Source organism: Symphalangus syndactylus, chromosome 4 (genome assembly GCF_028878055.3).
Source record: "Symphalangus syndactylus isolate Jambi chromosome 4, NHGRI_mSymSyn1-v2.1_pri, whole genome shotgun sequence".
In the NCBI taxonomy this organism is placed as follows: domain Eukaryota; kingdom Metazoa; phylum Chordata; class Mammalia; order Primates; family Hylobatidae; genus Symphalangus; species Symphalangus syndactylus.
The window spans coordinates 24309959-24328271 of NC_072426.2; the positions used below are offsets into that span (position 1 = coordinate 24309959).

General features: G+C 39.5%; 2 protein-coding genes across 8 annotated transcripts in view; one reads left to right on the forward strand and one right to left on the reverse strand.

Moving 5' to 3' along the window:
• ACTA2 (actin alpha 2, smooth muscle) overlaps positions 1–18313 on the forward strand; it is a 276535-nt gene that overhangs the window by 249277 nt on the left and 8945 nt on the right. For 4 of the 7 annotated variants that reach the window (XM_055274285.2, XM_063637127.1, XM_055274283.2 and 1 more), the window contains 2 exons: positions 13660–13811; positions 15217–15345. In XM_055274285.2, coding sequence (XP_055130260.1) covers positions 13683–13811; positions 15217–15345 — 258 coding nt within the window. In that variant the 5' untranslated portion in view covers positions 13660–13682. Of the gene's footprint in view, positions 1–9890; positions 9934–13659; positions 13812–15216; positions 15346–18313 lie in introns of those variants that run through there. The other 3 variants (XM_055274284.2, XM_055274289.2, XM_055274290.2) reach the window with 2 other exon arrangements.
• The window catches only part of FAS (Fas cell surface death receptor), a 136384-nt gene that overhangs the window by 52803 nt on the left and 65268 nt on the right, over positions 1–18313 (reverse strand). The gene's annotated exons all lie outside the window — the stretch shown is intronic.

Here is an 18313-nt window from a genome sequence, read left to right on the forward strand (position 1 = left end):
TAGACACTGAAATAGTGTGTGACACTCTTATGTTCATACACTTGGGATATAACACATCTGTGGTATTTGTCACCAAAGACAATTAGCCAAGAGCTTTTGTTACTACTTCCTTCCTAAGCGAAAGTTACAGAACCACATCTAAGAAGCTGATAACAAAGTAAGGCAGGCAGATACCTGTCTGAAATATCCTAACTGAGACTATCTCCTCTCTTTTTTTAAACCACTAATCCTTGATGACATTTCATACTTTTGTTTTCTTATTATTTAATTACCTATTGAAATACTGTAGGTTGGGGTGTCAGGAAGCACTGGAGCTGTGATTGGATTGGTTATTGTTGTTTGTAGATCAGAATTTACAAACTGAAAACCCACAGAAAACATTGATTTAGCCTGTTGTCCTTTTTTAAAAATGTTAGTTAACTGCCATCATTTTAAATGAAGGGATTTTTGCATAAAGGTTACAATTTCTACCTTCTCATAAAAAGTGGAAGATCTGGCAACTCTGAACTAGCATTACAACAACAGATGGGGCTGAGTGGTGGCCAATCCCTTGCAGGAGACCTAGGTCCTCTGTTTATCAGAAGTACCACTTGGCCTTTTCAGTCCATCCCTGCCCCAATAGGCATCTGAATTTGCAAAACTTGTCTTAGATTTTGGAATATATATTACTGATGCATGGCAAAAATATCATATAAAGGGTGTGCACACAGAGAAGTTAAGAAGTAGAAAGGCAAATCAATGCAGCCATAATAATCCTGTCATTTATATTTTCTAAGGCACCATCAGTAAACACTAACGTTTGTGATTTTCACTGAATAATAAAGCCTAGTGCCTTTTCATTGAAACCTAGCAAACACCGTTTGAGAATAAGGACAAAGGGAAGACTGTATAGAATGCCAGAACTAGAAGAAAACTGAGAGGTGAATTAGCACAAAGTCTTCATTTTAGGAAAGATTATTGAGATTCAGAGATGTAAAGATCTTGTCCTCTTTCATAATAGCGTCTTGATGGCAAAGTCAGGACTGTGGATCTCTACACTGAGGGTCTCTCTCTTACTCTGTGGCTATTCTTGCCTAAGTTATGTCTTCCTCTGATGTGTATAAATCAGCCAGTTTAAGAAAAGCAACACACCCTTCTAAGTGCACGTTGTATATGTGTAACAGTTGACACTGATGAAGAAACAGAGATGAGCAGTGACATCTCAGACAGTTGGCAAGGTGTCACTCATACTATATCAAGAGGATGGAAAGTGAAAGAATTAAAGGATCCTTAAAAGTCTCTTCACATTTTCTACATAGTACACAAACCTTTTCTATAATAGCCTTGAGGTCATCTTGCATCCACTTACTTAATTCAATGGACAAAACACTCACTATCCCCTAAGGCAATCTGTCCTCTGTGTTGCTAGGTTGTTAGAAACTTTAACTTATGTTTCTAGGTGAAGGTGAAGGAAATCTATTTCTTTGTAGACATAACCCATGAGTGCTACTTATATTTTCACAGGGAACATGAAAAACACTCACTCTTCTACCTCACATCACTTCAGTGCATTAAGTGTCTTCCTGTAGTCCTCACTTCTGACTAAGCATTCTCAGTTACTCAGAGCTGCTCCTGTGTGTGACCAGGCTTCTAAATCTCCCACAATTCCCAACACACACACACTCCTTGATTATTAAAATTGAACAATGCACTAATTAATGTTCTGAGAAACCAAGAGGTTGAGTTTCTAGCTGTAGCTTTACCAAAGCCAAGCAGCGATCCAGAGAACAGAGACTTTCTGTGGTTTATAAACAGCAATAGTAAGACACTTTCCCCTTGGTAAGACAGCTTTGTTGCTAGTTCAAGGAACCCACTAGTGACAAAGGGTGATTTCTGAATCACCCTTTACACCGTAAACTAACTCTGCTAACGACTTAGTGAATGTTTGTCATTGTTGTCAATAATGGTATTGTAGCTCTAAAGTGTCCTGTACATGCCAGTGGGTCATGGTGGTCCTCTTCACATGGCCATATATCCCAGGAACATTCTGGCCACCAGTTCCCTATTTCTCTACCTGACACCACTGATATTTTTTCTTCTTTAGGGAATGCCTCTTAGTTGCTATGATTTTGGTCCAAAGCACTATATGTATCCTTCTTGGTATGGCTTTTTTCTCCTCCGATATGCTGGATTCCAACTCCAAAACACTCCTTGGTGGTAATATCAACAATTCTATGTTTATTCACTGTTCTGTGTTTAGAGGAGCAGTGATCTGGTTTCTAGACTAAATAAGTGACTATCAGCTAGTCTTCACAGAAGTCTAGCAAATCCGCCAGTTCACCATGTCATCCACACACAGAGAATCAGGGTCAAACTGGATATCATGTGGTTCTGCCTCCTTCAGCTGTTTGTCTGAGTGATTCCCAAATTTTGTTATGAAAAAGAATCATTGAGGATTGTATCAAAAATAGATTTTTATTCTGGATAATTTATATAAATACTCTGTCCTCAAGGGGGTCAAGTGTAACTCTCCAGTCTTTAAGTGTGTGCTGTACTTAGTAACTTCTATCCAAAGAGTATAGTATGGAAGATACTGACAGAAAAATAATTTTACAGTAGTGAAACCTGGCAAACATTAGTCAAGTGATTAAGATGAACATCTATAGTGATAAGTCATCCTGGTAGCATCTCGTCTTGATATCAAGGGATGAGAATAGCAACTTACCTCTAGGGTCTTTTTCCCAAAAACATGTGATTTCAGTCTAATCATGAGAAAAACATCAGACAAATCCAAACTGAGAGACAGTTTACAAAACATCTGACCAATACTCCTCAAAACTGTTAAGGTCATTAAAAATAAGAGAAGTCTGAGAAACTGTCACAGCTAAGAGGACATGGCTAAAGAGACTTGACTTAAATGCAGTGTGGTATCCTTGAACAAAAAGGAACATTAAGTAAAAGCTGAGGAAATCAGAATGAATTCTGAAGATTCCTTAATAATGTGTAAATATCAGTTCATTAATTATGGAAAATGTACCGCAGTAATGTGATATGTTAATATTAGGGGAAACTAAGTGTAGGGTATATGAGAACTCTCTGTACTATCTTCACAACTTTTCTATTCTAAGATGAAAAGTTTATTTTGGAAAATTGACTCTAAGGTCTTCTCCAGGGATTATAATTTAGGAGGTGTGTTTAAGGGGAGAGTCAGCTTTGCATATTATTAATACACTCTTCTGTTGATTCTGATGCAGTCAATTCGTAGGCCATATTTTGGGATCCCTGGTCTATTCTGAAGGTTCTTATTCTTGGATACACATTAGACATCTGTGTCCCATCTCAGATGCTCTGATTTAATTGATCTGGAGTGTAGCCTGTGCATTGGGATTTTTTAAGCCCCTTAGGCAATTTCAGTTGCAGCCAAATTTAAAACTTATTACTCCTGTGCTGTCCAATATGAAAGTCAGTAGCCACATGTGGCTATTCAAATTAAAATTTAATTAAGATTAAATAAAATTTAAAAATTCCTATAGACATTTCAATGATCAATAGTCACATGTGGCTAGTAGTTACTGTATTGGACAGCACTGATGTTGAATATTTCCATCATTGCAGTAAGTTCTGTTGGACAACGCTGGTCAATACCATTGGTATAAATGGCTGTTTGTGGTCTTCTCCAAAGGCTTCTGAAAGGAAGAGTCCCTATGAGTAATATACAGGACAGGCTGCTCTAATCATTGATGATGATTCAAATAACCAACTCATCCTAGATTTCCTGGGACTTTTTAAAGCACTGAAAGTTTCATATCCTCCCTTCCCCCCCAGGACCGAGGAAACCCCTCGGATACACCAGGAACCTTGGTCATCCTGTAGATCCAAAGTCTTTTGTGAAGGAGAGCCTCAATCAGTAGGAAGCTGGGGCAGTTGGGTCTAGTCAGCTTGAGAGAAAAGAGCTAATACTGGGTTCACTTGAGCTAGCTGGTGCCAATATTGTCCTGTGTGCCCAGGCTTTCATGAGGCAAGGATGTTGAATAGTGAGGTCATCTGCTTTTGCTTGATGATTTAACCTCATGCTCCCTACTACCTGGGTGGAGCCTGACATACAGGCCACTACCCACACCTCTGTGCATGTGCTTCAACTCAATTTCTGGTGTCAGATGGGTCTGGGTTTGCATCCCTGCTCTACCACTTACCAGCTCTGGGGCCATGCAAGTTATTTGGCTTATTTGATCCTCCATTTCCTCATCTGTAAATGGGAAAAATAGTATTCCTTATGGCTGCTGTGAGGATTAAATGAGTTTATGTATGTAGAGCAAATAGCTCATAGCATTGTCTGATAACTATTAGTTGATTTATTTTTATTTGCCCTCACTTCAGAATATCCTTGACCATTTGCTAAGCATTTTCTGTGCTTTATTCAGTTCAGTTCAATAAACCTTTACTGAATGCTCCAGGCTCTAGGAATGCAAAGATGAAATCAATTTAGTCTGCCTTCAAACACATTATAGTTGGACATATTAATATAGAACAATATAGTGAGTGCTATGAGAGAGGCAAACACAAAGTAGTATGGATAAACAGAGGAGGCACCCTTAACCAAAATGAGTTGGGTAGAACTGGGTAGGGAGTCACATCTGTAATCCCAGCACTTTGGGAGGCTGAGGCAGGCAGATCACGAGGTCAGGAGTTCGAGATCAGCCTGGCCAAGGTGGTAAAGCCCCGTCTCTACTAAAAATACAAAAATTAGCCAGGCACAGTGGCAGGCGCCTGTAATTCCAGCTACATGGGAGGCTGAGGCAGGACAATCGCTTGAATCTGGTAGGCGGTGGTTGCTGTGAGCCGAGATTGCACCACTGCACTCCAGCCTGGGTGACAGAGCAAGATTCTAGCTCAAAAAAAAAGTGGGTAGAGAGGGCTTCCTAGGGGAAGGGGGTACTTAAGCTGAGTTTAGGAGGATATGTAAAGTGTGCTAAAAGAAGAGATGGCATTAGGAAAGGAGTTAGAGGAGTAAATGGGGGAAATACTGTTTCAGGCAGAGGAGCAGCATGAGCAAACGTCCTCAGTTATGAGCTTGTCTGACTTGTTAATGGGAAAGTCCATTGTTCCATATCACCGGGGCAATATTGGCACATATTAGTTCTGAGTTGGGGTAGATAAGGCAGGAGAGGCAGGAAAAAATGTAAGTGCAATTGACAAAGGAGTAATAGATATTATCCTTCTTTTCCAGAAATTTAAAACATCTTTTAAAGCTCTCTGTTCTTCATGGTTAAACCTAATTTCTCAGGTTATCTTTGATGACAAAGAGAATGTTAAAAGTTCTTCTGTCTCCTAAATCTAACGGTGCTATTCTGCAATCTGACATGTATTTTGTTCTTTCATAAACAAAAATAAAATACAATAAAGCTCTTGAAGGTGCCTCATGAATCTTATAAATACATTACATTATCTAGACATTCTGAAAAGCATAAAGGAGTGATACGAGTTTATTCCACTTTCCTAGTTGGCCATTACAAGATCATGGGCATGTAGCTTTACAGTTTTCTGATCCCTTTCCTAAGACTTGTGTATCATGTCTTAAGTGTCTGCTATAATCTTAATATGTCTCCCAAAATTCATGTGTTGGAAACTTAAACCCTAGGGCAACAGTGTTGAGAGATGAGGCCTAATGGGAGGTGTTTAATTGATAAGGGCTCTGCCTCCATGAATGGATTAATGCCACTATAAATAAGACTTGTGGGAGCAGGTTCGCCTTTTCTTCCACCATGGGATGGCACATCAAGAAGGCCCTCACCAGATGCTGGCACCTTGATCCTGGACTTCCCAGCTTCCAGAAATGTGAGAAATAAATCTCTTTTTAAAATAAACTATCCAGTCTCAGCTATTTAGTTACAGCAGCACAAACAGTCTAAGGTAGTGTTTATTAAGTGTAGTAAGTACATCTGATGCCAGCACTATTGGTAGAAATACTTTTTGGAAACTGAGAAACTGGCATAAACACCTTGACATGTAATGGGAAACACATTGGGTGGTGAGATGGGGGTATGTAATAGGCGGGATAATGAATCCTCCCCGCAAGATGTTCACCTGCTAATCCCCTAAACCTGTGGATATGTACCTTACACACAAAATGGTGACTTTGCAGATATGATTAAATCAATAATCTAAAAATGGGAAGATTATGTTGAACTATCCCGGATTATCCATCAGAGCCCAATATATTCACGAAGGTCCTTCTAAGAGGGAGACAGGAGGATTAGTGTCGGAAAGAGAGTTTGAAGATGCTCTGCTGCAGGCTTTGAAGAAAGAGGAAGCAGCCGTGAGCCAAGTGGACTCTAGAGACTAGAAAATACAAAGACATAGACCCCCACAAGAGCTTCCAGAAGGAATGCCTTGATTTTAGCCTATTGAAAACCTGTTTTGGACTTCTGACCCCAAGAATCGTAACAGAATACATTTGTGTTGTTTGAGGCCAGTAAGTTTGTCATAATTTGTTAGAGCAGCAATAGGAAACACAGAGTGTCAGAGTCTTCTGGGTAAGAGTTTATCTCTGCACTTTTGTTGTCTGAAAAAGTGTCTGTCTCACCTCTAAAACTAACTTCCTCATTACAGAGCATCCGACGATAATAATAGCTAATAATTACATCATGCTCACCATGGGCCAGTGTTCTAGGTGCTTCTAGCCCATTAATGCCTCATATCTCATTGCCACCTTGTGATAAGGCATGAATATTAACCCTATTTTTCTTATAAGAAAGCTAAGGCACAGAGGGGATACAGTGGTAGTAAATGATAGCTTTGGAATTTCAACTCTGAATCGTAACCCCCGTGTATTGATCCAAAATCTTTGCCTTTACACAAAGTCAAGGTCTGAGGGCCAATTGTCACTGCATTCCTTCCTCACATCCTCATGTTGCATGGTTCTTCTCACATTTAATATACCATGTATCTTCTCTCTGATCTTCTCACATTTTGAAATAAGTGAAAACATTATGAAAATCAATCCCTGAAATACCAGCCTTTAGACCTTCATAGAAAGTGTCCAATCAAATTTCCCATGAAGAATATTAATTATGCTCAAATGAGGAACAGAGCAGAGCCTGGCAAATCCCTGCAGATGTGGTGGGATGGCCATTGTGCCAGCGTAGACTCCATTCCTTTGTCTTCCTGGGCTGTCTTAGGAGAACTGTTTGTGACTCTCCTGGAGAATTCCAAAGATGGGAAATGGAAAGGTTGCCTTGCTCTCACTGTGTCTTCTCAGAAAAATGAATTTTATGAACCGAACAAAATAGCCAATGCGTACGATCAGTCTAGAAAAAAACAATTTCTACAGCCCAATTTTTCGGCACCAGCAGAAAATCATTTTTCTTACCAGACATCAATATTATACAGCTATTTGCCAGTATTTACATGGCCTAATCTAAATCTACAGAGTGCTGCCCCAGTGCTCAAGGAATTTACAATAAATCATAACGAAATAATCTTACTAAGATGGTGCATGATGTTTGTAGAACAACCTGTCTGGAAATGATTCTTGGATATGTTCTTTAGCTTGGAATTTATTTTATAGTGTCCCTGAACTGCAACCAAGTTACCCGATGCTACTGTTTTTCTTTCTTTCCTTCCTGTTCTTCTTCTTCTTCTTTTTTTTTTTTTTTTTTTGACGCTACTGTTTTTCTAATTGTTCCATAACTCCTTGGATACATGGCTGCTGGCCCCAGGAAGTATCTGGCCGCTTGGCTGGAGATATCTTTGCACACCCACTCATACCCATACAGTGCTGATTTCTCTCACTGAAGAGACTTGGATGGGATGTGAAACTATAAATCTCAAACCCAGGCAATAAGATCATTTAATCACTTGTTTAGAAATTTATTTTCAATCATAAGTCTTTCCTGGTTAGTGTCATAGATTATTCGGAAAAAAAACTTGCAAGAAAAACTAAACCTTGAGTCCTCTTTCAGTATGGGTCTCTTTATTTCATCATAGTCTGATTATTGTCAGAGCTTTGGATATACACTACCATAATCAAGGAAGAAATGATGTAAGAATCATAAAAGTGAATGCAGAAACTCTTCTCTTTGGTGTTTAGATGAACAGTAACTTCATAAAGATCGCAAGGACTACACAGACACTGCGTGAGTCAGAAGCAGGAGGAAGGGGAATCCTTCCTCTACTCAAATTGCCCTCCTACTCAAGAAAATATGGAAATTTTGCTTCACATGATTCCTGTGATGAAAATTAATGAATTAACCCCAAATGCCCAACTTTATGTTGTACCGTGTAGATTTTATATTTTAACATTCTAATGGCTGTGTTTTCTGGTTGGTAAAAGCTAGACAAATCCCGAGCAGTATAGAGAAATCCTGTTATGATTTAGTGTTAAGCTATTTAAAATTTTCTAATCAATAGTGCAATTCTTCAAAGATATATATGTATGTATATGTGTGGGCACCATTAATCAAACAGATCTGACATAGTAACATGAGTGAACAGCTGGTCATGGCTGTAAAATAAAGCCACTCATTCTGGGATTTTTCTCACATGTCCACAGTCCAGAAATACTCACAGTGCCCACAAAAATATTTCTTTATGAGTTTAGTGAGAACCTAGTAGACAAATATAAAATCATTGAAGCTATTCATTGATGCTTGAGATGAGGGCTTATATCTTTGAGAAATGAGAGGGTCACCTGGTATCTTAGTCCATTTTCACACTGCTATAAAGACATACCCAAGACTGGGTAATTTATAAAGAAAAGAGGTTTAATTTACGCACAGTTCTGCATGGCTGAGGAGGCCTCAAGAAACTTAAACTCATGGCAAAAGGGGAAGAGGCGTGTCTTACATGGCAGCAGGCGAGAGAGAGCAAGCAAGAGTAGGGAAAACTGCCTTATAAAACCATCAGATCTCGTGAGAACTCACTCACTTTCATGAGAACAGCATGGGAGAAAACGCCCCCGTGATCCGGTCACCTCCCACCTAGCCTTTCTCTGGACATGTGGGGATTATGGAGATTAGAATTCAAGACAAGATATGAGTGGGGACGTAGAACCAAACCATATCACCTGGTCTCTCTACTTCCTGTCAAGTAGGTTAGTGGGTGGAGAGGAGGGCTAGAGAGGCTTCCTCTGAACAATCTCCTTTCTTTTCCAAACTATTTCTTTGACAGGCTGCTGGGTAGACTCTCTGGTCAAAGGATGGTCCCTACTTATGCTGCTAAATTGCTCGGTGACAAATTAGTAGACAAAGCTAATGCACCAAAAAAATGAATGTAGTTATAGTAATGCTAACATCCAAATTCCTCTTTGTAAGACATAGGCCTGTCAACCTTATCTCCATATTTCAATTCCTATTTCCACTCACATCCCTCAAGAACTTGATTTATAAACAGTGTGCCTACCATAAAACCATCACTCCCTCTATGTATTTATAGACGACTGAAGGAATATCTTTCTTCCTTTCATGCTACCGTGGTAGAAGAGTTTTAAAAGTCCGTGCTAGGCAGAGGCAGCCCTTTCTGCCCCTTTCTGTTCTCAGTTTATTAGGAAATGGCCTGAAATTCCAGCATGATAGCAAGCTGGCATCCTCTGTGGAATGTGCAAACCATGCCTGCATCTGCCCATTACCCTAGCTCAGTGTCTCTGGGCATTTCTGCAGTTGTTCTGAAGGCTTGGCGTGTTTATCTCCCACAGGCAGCTGAGCCGCCTCCCGTTTCATGAGCAGACCAGTGGAATGCAGTGGAAGAGACACAGGCCTCCGGCCACCCAGATTAGAGAGTTTTGTGCTGAGGTCCCTATATGGTTGTGTTAGACTGAACGACAGGCTCAAGTCTGTCTTTGTTCCTTGTTTGGGAAGCAAGTGGGAGGAGAGCAGGCCAAGGGGCTATATAACCCTTCAGTGTTCAGCTTCCCTGAACACCACCCAGTGTGGAGAAGCCCAGCCAAGCACTGTCAGGGTAAGTGGCGCCAGCCCAGGGATGTGACTTATAGATTCCAGTGGCTCTTTTAATTACCCGGTATAATAAGACAACGTCTGCAGGGATTTGGCTGGGTACATGCACTGATATTTCTGAATGAAGATTGTACTACTAAAATGATTGTAGCTTTTGGCTTTACTGATCTAACATTAAAGACAGGGCTAATATGTAGTTTGGTATGATGGAGGGGGCAGAGAAGAATATGAAAATTTTATTAAAGCATGTCATCTGTAAAATGTTCATCCTAAACAAACAGCCCAGATCTTTCAGCACAATACAGGTATGCAGGTTAGCTGTGTGCAGTTAAGTTATACATTTATTTGTATTTAGGCACTGGAAACTCAGATTTCTTTTTGGTTCTGATTTGGTGCAGGAGTTTTTTTCATTGGGCTGTATTATTGGTGCAGCTAAGGTGTCTGGAAGTGGATTCTGGAAGTGAACAGAGAATAATTGCCTAGTCTTTGATTGTGCCTGAATTTGTGTATTTGCTTCTGGGTTTCCCTGGCTCTAACTGGTAGTGTCTTTTGTTGGAAATGTATATCTCTTTTTTGTTGGAAATGTGTATGTGTGACCTTACAAGTTCGGATCTACATCATTGGTCATTTGCAGCAGAGCACAGCAGGTGACCAGCTGAATTTTTCTCTGGAAAGAAAGAGGGAGGGAGCAGAGCCTGCATCTGACAGCTGTGTGTGCCTCCCGGCTGGATATCTGGTTTGCATCTCTCTCAGCTTAAAGCTCCCTTCAGCCTGGTGAGGCAAGTGTGCCTGTGGAGCCAGCCCTGCCACCCCAGGCTGAGTTTCACTGCAAATCAAGGCTTGGCAGCTTCAGCCCAGACTGGAGTTTTCATGCTGCGATTTTCCTAGCATTTTGTGTTTCATGACTAAATATGGTTTGCGTTTCAAGACCAATGAGCTGGGAACTTGGTACTGTTCTTTCCCCTCCCATCAACGACTCATTTTTGGCACAAGATGCACTCTAGTCAGTTGGAGCAAACCCCCTGACCCGGGTGCAGTTCCAAAAGCAGACACTCGAGCATGTTTTACCTAATTAGGAAATGCTTTGCTCCAAACCAAACTGCTCATTCAGGTTAGAGAGGAGCTGTAAACCACTGAGCTGACTCTTTCCAGGGACACAGTGACTTCTTCAATGACAGTGCTCCTTTTGGACATTATAACATTCTTCCTAGATTTTCTTTTTCTTTTTCTTTTATTTTTTGGCCAAGTAAAAAACATTTTTCTGCATTCTTGCTGACGCTGAGGGCCAGTCTACTTTTTCTGAGTATAGTCAACCCCTCCTCCCAAGCCATCACTGCCCAACAAAACAGTTATTAAAAATATCCCGGCATTCATGGTAACCATACCTTCCCATTTTCAGAGACCATCCTAATTTGAATGTTTTATCCTCTTTTCAGCCCTTACTTTTGGTTTGGAAAGTGCACTATGTGCATATCCATAGAGTGCCTGCTTATCCCCTGGGGCTGGCTGCTTCTGACAGATACCCCAGGCTCTTAGGCTTCTTCCCTTTTGTCTCCTTTATAGTTCTCACCCCTTTTCTAAAGCTTCTTAATCTGCTATGAGGGAAGCCAAATCACAGGAATGCCAAAATAATTCAGCATCTGGAAAGGGAAAAGAAGGGTGGGAAAGGAAAGGGCAAGCCATTCATGAGTCCCATGTCCATTCTTGCAAGTGGAATCCACACGTTGATTTTATTCTAAGCCTGGAGCAGTGTGGAAAGAAAGCAAAGGTTAGAAACAAAGAGATCTGGATAATGAAAATAATCACACAGTGATAGTAATAATAATGATGATGAAATTGGTATTTATTGAGAACTTGGAGTGTCTCTGCCACTATAAATTATTTTAAACACTTTTAAAAATCCAACCTCTATAAGAACTCCATGAGGTATGTCCTGGTATCATTACCGTTTGATAGTAAGGAAATTGTGGTTTAGAGATGTTAAATAACTAAAATCACACAGCTTTTCAGTGTTGGAGCCTGGACTCAAATCCAGGCAGTCTGCCTTCACAGTCTAAGCTCATCATCACTGTGATCTGAAATCTTTGTTGTCCTAAATGTATCAGTTCAAGGCTCTTGGACAAGTCACTTCAACTCCTTAAGCCTTGGTTTCCTTGTCAGTTGAAGATAATATTACATGCCTTGACTTTAAAATATGTCATCTCAATTGCAGTTTTATGTTCTTTGCAAAGAGTTATTTTACATGAAGCACTGCTAAGGAAGTTTTAGGCCTTTGGCAAGATGCACGTTTGATTTTGTGGGAATGTTTTGGCAGAACTCCAACTCTGTAATAGCTATTTTATTTCCCTACTTCTCAGACGTTTCCTTAAAAGAACTGCCTTTTTTATATGGATTTGGAGGTGCAACCAGTTCATCCATTTAGAAGAAGAAATTTTCTCAATTTGAAATCCTAATTGAGATCTCAATGCCAGGCAGGTAACTCTGGGTGTCGTCTTAATGGAACATTTCGACCTAATTGTGATTAGAAAAGTGGAAGAGATCTTGAACTCGAAGCCAAGGGGTGGCTCAAGAGTCCCTGATGTCTGGCTGGAGCTCTGCCTCTAATGCCCTGTGTGCCCTTGAGCAATCACTTCCTGATTTTATTATTTGTGAAAATGACAGCATTGGATGAAAATGTCCTCTAATATGCCTTCAATTTCTCAAATTTGTAAGTTGATATGCTGCTCCAGCCTTTCTAATTTTATGAAAGGATCCAAGTATAAGATCCAAGTATAAAATGGGTTATTTAAAATTTTGTTTTATTACCAAAGAAATACACATTCAATATAGAAAATTTAAAAAATACGACAGAACCAAGGGAAAATAATTAAAAACACCTACAAAACCTACCACTTCATAATAACGCCAGTCAACATCTTGGTAAATATGATTACTCTTTTTGCAATGCATAAAAATACATTTTAATGAGATTTACAATGTTACTTTTTCTAACCTATTACTCTTACATAAGAACTACCTTTTGCTTATCCTCTTATTCTACCTTTTTAATGGCAGTAAAGTATTCTGCCGTATGATATATAATCCATCAGGCTCACCCTCACTTGTTGGACTGTTAGCTTAACAGTGACATTTATTAACGGTGGATAATTGCAGCCCCTAAAATTTAAAGCACCTTCTCAGAAAATTTTATTTCAAAGCTTCTTTGAGGGTAAAGTAAAAGTCCCCATGATTCAAAAAGATTTTTCCATTAAACACTTGACCATTTTAACATTTCTAAATTTTTACATGCTGCCTCTCCCTCATAGCATTATCTAGAAAAATGTGCATTTGGGTTGATACAGACAGGAAAATCTAGATGCTTCCTTAACATAAGGTAGGCAACTTGTCTCTGCAAAGATCTGGTCTCAGACTGTGGATTTCCCATCTGTGCTCTGCAGTTTGTTTATTCATTCACTGGCTCGATCCACCTTTAAAGTGCTAACGAGAACACATGATATGCCGGCCACTACACTAAGGTTGTATCAACATAGAAGTCAGAGTTTCACCTTACTGAAAGCTTATAGTCTAACTAAAGTACTTCCAGATACATGCTATGTTAGATAAGGATCAGGGGATAGTACTAGGAGAACAGAATAGGGCCCCCAAACCCAGCCTTGGAGGTGGGAGTTGTCAGGTAAGTGCCACAAATGCCCAATTACAGCTGAGGCTCCTTCCTCCCTGTTTTCCATAGAATCCTGTGAAGCAGCTCCAGCTATGTGTGAAGAAGAGGACAGCACTGCCTTGGTGTGTGACAATGGCTCTGGGCTCTGTAAGGCCGGCTTTGCTGGGGATGATGCTCCCAGGGCTGTTTTCCCATCCATCGTGGGACGTCCCAGACATCAGGTGAGGAAAATCATGATTGGAACATAACAGGGCACAGATTAGGTTCCTCTGTGTCCATGTTTATCCACAGATTGCCTATCTCTTTCTGCCCAGAAGTTATGTTAAAAATATACCTCTGATGATTAAGGTCCAGGAGTAAATGCCAATTTCGCATACAATGTAGACAGATTATCTGATGGGTGTCTATCAGATACAAAGTCTGCCCCTTTTTCATATGTCCTTTTTGTCTAAATATAGTCATTATCATCATCATCATCAAAATCATTTCATCACCGTCAGAAATGCTTATACATTATCCCGATGTATACGAAAGCTACTGTTTGGAAAGAAACTAAAATAAAAGTCCAGGTCACTTAACCATACAGAGCTGATGTTAGATGAAAGCAAGCATTGATACCAAATGCAATTTTACATAATATTAGCTGTCAACAAAATATATTTGGACAGCCACATGGTAATTTTACATATGATGTGTAAACAAAGTATTGGTGGCATCACATGGTAAAAACTCAGTAATTTCATCTCAGAAATTCTCCTTCACATCAGAAATGTAGTTTGTGCACTGAGGCTATCTGATTGATGTTTATGCCTCTCTGCTTGGGACATATTCATGAGAATAAATAATAGAAACCTCTCCCAATGAATGCAGTCTGTCTGAATTCGTTGATCTTTATGCAGTGGAGATATTCTGCACAAGCTGCTATTTCATGGGTCCATAGTAGCCATGGCTGTTTTGTAGTTCTAAAATAGTCACTCCAGTGCAATTTAAAATCTAGTAACAATAATTTTTTAAGAACTTCACCTTAATGATTTTTTTAAAAAATGCAGCTGACTAATTTAGGCAAATGCCTTCACAGTTGATTGGTATGAACTTATCCATTAGAAATCAAGCCTCAAGTGGTTATTTGTAGATGCGATGCTTTTGCTTATAATAGTTAGAAAATAATGCTCATATTCTTTTGGGTAGGTGATGACTTTAAAAGTACAGTTTAAAGGATTTATAAGACACAAAATGCCATTTAACAAATATGTAAAATTGTATACATTCTTTCAACAAATAATTATTGAGTGCCACATATGTGCCATGCAATTTGCTATAGTGATGGACAAGACAGACATGATCTCTGTCCTAAAAAAGCTCATCAAGGAACATAGGAGATAAAAATACAAAGTAAAGTTGACTTTCCCCCAACATCTCCTGTTATTTGGAGGCAATTCAGGTCTTTTTCCAATCAACTACAGAATGTTGCTTAAGAGCATAGTGGCAATGAGACTCAATATGTTTATTGTTGCTGATAATTGGAAGAGGAACTTTCCATCTCAATGATTTAACCTTTTGTGGCTTGCTGTAATTGATTCACAAGTTTTGGGAGATGCTGACTCATAATGTGTTGAACCATTTTAGGGGGTGATGGTGGGAATGGGACAAAAAGACAGCTATGTGGGTGACGAAGCACAGAGCAAAAGAGGAATCCTGACCCTGAAGTACCCGATAGAACACGGCATCATCACCAACTGGGACGACATGGAAAAGGTATGGGAGGTTTTCTGCAGCTTGGGCCCTCGGGATGCATAATCCCTGTGTTCCCTGATACATAACACCACACTACTGCTGGGGAAATAACTGGCTCACATTGCTCAACTGTACTTTTACTTGTTAATGTTCATTCTGGGTTATTACCCATTGAAAAAAAAATCCTGAAGTGTTTCTTTAAAAAAAATTCCCTTGCCAGGCAAGGTTGCTCACACGTGTAATCCCAACACTTTGGGAGGCCAAGGTGGGAGGATTGCTTGGCCCAGGAGTTTGAGACCAGGCTGGGTAACATAGTGAGATCCTGTCTCTACAAAAAATAAATGAAATTAGCCAGGTATGGTGGCACACACCTCAGTCCCAGCTACTTGAGAGATTGAGGTGGGAGGATCACTTGAGCCTGGGATATGGAGGCTGCAGTGGGCCAAGATCCTACTCTAGCCTAGGTGACAGAGTGAGATCCTATCTCAAAAAAAAGAAGAAAAAAATCCTGCAGGGCACAGTGACTCACACCTGTAATCTCAACACTTTGGATCACTTGAGGCCAGGAGTTTGAGACCAGCCTGGGCAACATAGCAAAACCCTGTCTCTACTTAAAAAAAAAAAAAAAAAAAAAAAAAGTTTAATTAACAGTGTATGGTGGCATGCAACTGTAGTCCCAGCTACTCGGGAGGCTGAGGTGGTAGGATCATTCGAGCACAGGAGTTCAAAGCTGCAGTGAGCCGATCATACCATTGCACTGCAGCCTGAGCAACAGAGCAAGACTCTGTCTCTAAAGAAAAGGAAAAAAATGTCCTTGCCTATTAGGGTTTATTAACTAATTAGAGGATGATAGTTCTGTAGATGAGAAGAGTAGCCCTTTGCCACTGCAGGGAATTAATCATCTGTTGCTCATGTCAACTTGGTTGCCCTCCTAGGACAAGCAGTGCATTAGCAGCAGCTCAGAGAATAACCCTCCTTTCATTCTCATCAGGGGCTACATGGTTATCCCTCTCAGTGCAGTACAGCTAAAGGGGCTTGAAATGCTGGGAGTAGCCTTAAACAACCCATTCTTGAAAGGTTTTCATTAACTCACTCTAAACATCTAAATTAAAAATGTTTTTATTTTCACTATAGTAAACAGGACTGTAACATTGCAGATTTGGTACATTTCTGAATGCCTCTCCACACACTGAAGCACAATAGCCACTGAAAAAAGCTATACGATAAATATTTTAAAAATTACTTATCTGTGTTGCATTACATGAGGCCTTATCTCCCAGACACTTATAAAAGAGCTAAGGAGAAGAAAAGCTAAATTCTAAGATTTTGATGTTTGGTCATTAAACATTACAGACACCAGTGATCAGAAAAAAAATAGAAGAAATAATGAGAAAGTGACATAAAAAAAATTTAAATACAGCAAGATATATCAGAATCACAACATCTGGTCTTTTATTTATCTATCAGCTCACTACTACTACTGCTACTACAACACACACACACAATTTATCACTTAAAAGAAAAATACATAGAATTTACCTACTACACATACACATAGAATTTACTACTACACACACACACAATTTATCACTTAAAAGAAAAACACATAGAATTTATCAGCAGTAATGCTCCAAGCTCTATCTTTCTACAAAAATTTCATATCAGTAGGTTTGCTTAATTGAGGATTCTAGATTTGGTAAGATTGCAATGTGCACAGAGAAAAAGATACCAATATCAATAGGAAAATATTCTTTTAGAATTTCTCCATGGAGCTGACAACATCTTAGAATGTATCCTCCTAGAGAGAGACTATTGGAACAAAAAACTTTCCTTATTTCTAAAATTTAAATTCAAAGTATCTTCTGGTGGGGGTGAAGAGAAAGAGAGAGAGAAGGAGAAGGGTTGCTTGCTGTGACTGGCAGGATTTTTTGAGCAGTCTGCTGCTTTCACTCCACTAAAGAAACAAAACTTTGTGAAGTTTCATTTCCCTTCTATAAACCACAAATCCAAAACAAAAGAAAGTGGAATAACATAGTCTTTAAAGCTAATCTTGCTTTTGCTAATTTATAAGCTTTCACCAGCAGTTCTTGTTTTGCTCTGTTTTGATTTTGGGTGAATCTCATATTCCTGGCTCTAGTGGAGAATTTTCATGCTTTTAAAGATTAATTAATTTAGTCATTTTTGCAATGGTTTGTTCTTTTCGGCATCTAGGAATTAAAGAAAGTGCTCAACCATAAAGCAAATGTAGTTATGTCCAAAGTACCTTCACATAGACACACTATACACAGGTGTGGGCCTTTTGGAAACACCTGAAGGCCAAATGTCTGACTGTGAGTGGAAGATCCAGAGTGTGCTGATAGAGGAAGCTTTTCTCATCCCTCGAGAGCAAAGAGGATGATGGAGGCAAGAGTCAGGGAGCCCTGTTCTCTTCTTCACGTACACTGCAAAGGGCAACTTCTCTAGAAGCATTAAAAGTGTCAATTAGGTTTTCAAGTAAGCATCACTTATTCATATATACATTCATTTGTCTTTTTATTTACAAAATTAAATCATTTTCCCACGAACATTAAAATGGGAAGAGAGAACAAAGAAAATAGAGTTGAATAATAATAACATTGATTCTGGACCAGACACTGGGCTGAACAATAACTCGAGGGTTACCTTATTTATTTGCACAAAGACCTAATGAGGTACACACTAATTATTTTCATCTCCCTATTACTAATCATGAGACTGAAGCTGAGAAGGGTTAAAAACTTGCCTAAGCTCACACAACTAAGAAGTGTCTGAGCTGGGCTTTGAACCCAAGGTTTGATCAAGGGTTGTGCCCTTAACCACTATACCATCCTGCCTCACAGATCTGGATTAGGGATTCTGCTCAGTCACTTAGTAGATGTGAATCCTTTGGGAGGGTACTCACACACTTTGAGCTTCAGTCTCTGCATCTATAAAACCATGGACACATGATGAGTACTTGTAGCATTTCCTT